The 3,973-nt window shown below is 45.4% G+C and overlaps 1 protein-coding gene across 1 annotated transcript; it reads right to left on the bottom strand.

Annotated features, from left to right (window-relative positions):
- Positions 1–224: 224 nt before the first annotated feature.
- LOC103714693 (pentatricopeptide repeat-containing protein At1g05750, chloroplastic) lies at positions 225–2,231 on the bottom strand. The gene has a single exon (XM_008802050.4). It carries the CDS (start codon positions 2,128–2,130, stop codon positions 607–609), a length of 1,524 nt encoding a protein of 507 aa, XP_008800272.2. The 5' UTR covers positions 2,131–2,231; the 3' UTR covers positions 225–606.
- Between the last annotated feature and the right edge of the window lie 1,742 nt (positions 2,232–3,973).

The raw sequence follows: 3,973 nt of genomic DNA, 5'->3' as shown, positions 1-3,973 counted from the left end.
ATTTTTCTAAAATAGTGTTATGTGGGTTCCCAACAAATCAAGAGACAAGTCTGCTTTGGAGCCCTATAAACGATAATGAATCTCAATGTAATCACTCATATCCATTGTCCGCGTGTTGGTGGCTAGTATATATAATTCTTGCCTTAGCATTGGGTCTTTACGACTCAAATTATACATCTATCATGTATCACTTGTATATGGATAAGGGTCTCACTCATGGCAAAGATTCCACAAGAAAACTTTGAATTACATGTTCTAAGGCAAAACAGGTACTCGCAGGCTTTGTTCATCTCTAGTAGCAATCTTTAGAACAAAGTTCTGCAGAATTCCCTCTGGAAAGCGTGCTCCTTCATCTGGTTTCGTCTGGCAGATTCATATTCAAATAAATCAATGGATTGGCACACCTCAAGCAGTAGCTCCACCTTGGTCGCTACCCAGATAGCTTAGCCTATCCACCATTGCTTCATCAGAGATGTCTATGGCGATGCTTCCAGACGATCCGTTATCTGCAATATGACTGCATCGCTTCCATGGTGACTATCATAAAGCCGGCATGTAGTTTCGTGTCTCCATGGATTAGCACGGGCTTCTCGGAATCCAGTGGAATCACTCGCAGGCCCATGGTATGTCCATAGTAGCTTGGGGGTCATAGCCATTTAGCTTCATTTGAAGTCCAAGCAGGTTAAGCATCTGATAAATGTCGTCAGACTGTGGGTGTGACCTATCTCCAGCCACAAACTCATGAACATCACAATTAACCTCCACTTGACTGAAACCCGGTCTCTTCTTAATCCCAATAGCCTTCATTTTGTTCCGGACTTCACCCACACCTTCCCACCTCCCAATTGCAGCATACATATTTGACAAGAGCACATAATTCGAATCACATTCAGGCTCCAACTCGACAAGGTATCCCATCAGCCTCTCTGCCAACCAAACATCCCCATGCATTCTACAAGCAGCCAGTAGAGAACCCAGCACCACGTCATTTGGCCTCATCGGCATACCTTCCACAACGTGCATTGCCTCCTCCAACCGCCCAGCTCGGCCAAGAAGATCCACCACACATCCATAGTGCTCAACCCTCACAGGAATCTCATAATCTTTCCTCATGAGATCATAGTACATGAAACCTTCATCTACCAAACCAGCGTGGCTGCAGGCAGTAAGCACACCTGTGAAACTAACTCCGTCGGGCTCAAACCCTGCCCTACGCATCATATCGAAGTGCTCAAGAGCCTCCCTGCAGCACCCATTGCTTGCAAAGCCAACAATCATCGAATTCCATGAAACCAGAGTTCTCTTAGGCATTCGTTCAAACAGTTGGTGAGCAAAATCCACCCGTCCGCATCTCGAGTACAAGTCTATGAGAGAATTTCCCAGCCTAACATTGTTCCGGAAATCTCGGCGCATAGCATAGCGGTGGACCCAGAGCCCCTGCGCAAGTGCTCCAAGATCAGCACAAACAGCGATCACCGCAATAAGCGTGACGTAATCAGGATCAATCTTAAAGAGCTGCATTTCTCGAAAATGTTCCAGTGCCTCGTCGAGGAGGCCATTCTTAACGCAACCATCGATCACTGCCGTCCAAGACACCCTGTCCCTGTTTGGCATTTCGTTAAACATAGAGATAGCCTGATCAACATCGCCGTTCCTCATGTACCCGGCGATCATAGTGTTACAAGAGACCAGGTTTTTAACGGGCATTCGTTCGAACACTCCGCGAGCAAGGTCCGCCCGGCCGCACTTAGCATACAAGTCGACGAGGGCAGTGGCGAGGACAAGCGGATCGTGAACGCCGCCGCAGCGGCTAGGGACGGGCCGGCACTTGAGGGCGTGAGCGTGGAGGGCGCGGCCCAGAGGGAGGGCGTAGGAGGAGGACGGGAAGTCGGCGCACGCGGAGAGGAGGGTGACCAGGGTGACATGGTTGGGCTGGACGCCAGCGGAAAGCATGCCAGAGAAAGCGAAGGCGGCGTCGAGGAGAAGGCCACGCCGGGCGACACGGGCGATGGAAGCGGTCCACGAGACGACGCATTGTGGAGGGCTCCATTGTGTTCGATCAACGGAAGATAGACTAAGAGGCTTTCGAGAGGAGAGAGCCCCAAGAGGCTGGGGGATGGCGGACGTCATTTGGACGAGGGCAGGTCGGTGGTGGGAATGGAGGATGTTGGGGATGATGCGTGAGAAACCGAGCGGAAGGGTCCGGGGTGGATTTTTCGCGCCAAAGAATGATTCCCCTTTTTTTTTCCGTAATATTCCCTTTGAGATCTGTGCAAACAGTGAAAGATATTAGGGCTCGTTTGGTACGCGGAAAGCATTTTTTCTTCTAGAAATATTATTTTTGAAAAGCAGATTCCTACGGAGAGAATGCTTAGAAAAGTACTTTTGGCATTTTTGGTTGACCATGAAAAAGTGACAGATTTCCAAAATGCTTCTGTTTGGTTGATTATTCACTTTTCTGAGAAAGTTATGTACAATTCTTATTATACCTTTAATAAAAATTAGGGCTTTAATGTCTCTTTAATGCTTTTTTAATGCTGAAAGATCTTTTTGGAAAAAAAATAAAAATGGAATGATTTCTACGTCATGGGAAAGTAACTTTCCCATGTTTCGCATGGGAAAGATCTTTTTCATGAAATGTGGGAATCATATTTCTATTGGAATACAACTTTCCAGCATCTCTCCTTTGAAAACTCAAACCAAATAAGAGGCATCTCATTACTTTCTCGTTGACCACACTTTTTCCTTTTTTTTCCCGCGAACCAAACAAGCCCTTAGCACCGTTTGGAAGCTACGTAAAATACTTACCAAAAATGCCGTGTAAATAAAATACTTACCAAAATAAGCTGTTGAGGTCGCAAAAAAAATTAATTACTCTTCCGTGCGGAAGATACAATCGGAAATCAGATGTGAAGGAGGTCCAATTGTTGTGTCGTATGTGGCCATGCACATTATAATATAAATACATAAAGTTATTTTAGAAATTAAATAAATTTTTACTAAACCCACCCAACTTCTTAGCTCCAGAGAAATTATACCCAACATTATGTGCACCATGGTGCATTGCATCAATCTCATCTGGACACATGGCTAGGCTCGCCACATCAACTTAAGGTAAGGGCTTCACTAGAGAGAAATCTCTCGAAACCTCGAAACCCTTGGCGTTTGGTTCCACATTTTTTGGGGAATGGGGGCTGTGCTGCTCATTGGGCGACTCATTCCGACCAAATATAGCAATAGGGTGGCATTTCCCACTCTTAATAGAGATTTTGATCCCAATGGCTACCATCATCGGAATAATCTTCACCCTAGTCTAGTGGGTGTTGGTCTTCAAGGTGAAGCTCTAATCGGACAACTAGCCATCGGCAAGTGGCAACAAGAACAACAACAGCGATTACCCCATCAAGGAGAAGGCTTCAACGACCTCAACATCGTCATCAAGCATGCGACGTCCGGCACTCTATTTCAGAGAGTGAGAACCAATTGATTGGATCTCTTGCATTCCAATGCTTCTTTCTTTCTTTCATTTAGATCTAGTGGTTTTACAATCCGAGCTTTTAATGCTCAAAATCAAGAATCAGTGAAGCTTTTGTTTTCGTTCAAATCTCAGCTAGATAGGTTGGAGAGGGAGGTGGAATAGGGCTAGGGTTTCTCATTAGGAGGAAAAAGGGGAGTGGGTGATTTGCTCCCATTTCTCCCTTATTTTAATCTAAAATGGCGAGCCTGGTCATGTGTCGAAATGGTATTGATGTGGTGCACCATCGACGTAGTGCACATGGTGTAGGATATAATTTCTTCTCAAGTCCCTTTCTGAAGAACAGATAGGCCATTATCCAATTTATTGAGATAATAATTTTTAAATAGTTTATGCATAACTCGGAGCTCAAGCCCCTAATAATGACTATCAACGATATTCTTTATTATCAGTGTTGCCACTGAAGACTAGCTTGACCAAGGCGCCAAGGAGAAGAGA

This window comes from Phoenix dactylifera, chromosome 6 (assembly GCF_009389715.1).
Source record: "Phoenix dactylifera cultivar Barhee BC4 chromosome 6, palm_55x_up_171113_PBpolish2nd_filt_p, whole genome shotgun sequence".
NCBI classification, from domain to species: Eukaryota; Viridiplantae; Streptophyta; class Magnoliopsida; order Arecales; family Arecaceae; genus Phoenix; species Phoenix dactylifera.
The sequence above is the reverse complement of the archived record's forward strand: the minus strand, read 5'-3'. Positions and strand labels throughout refer to the sequence as shown.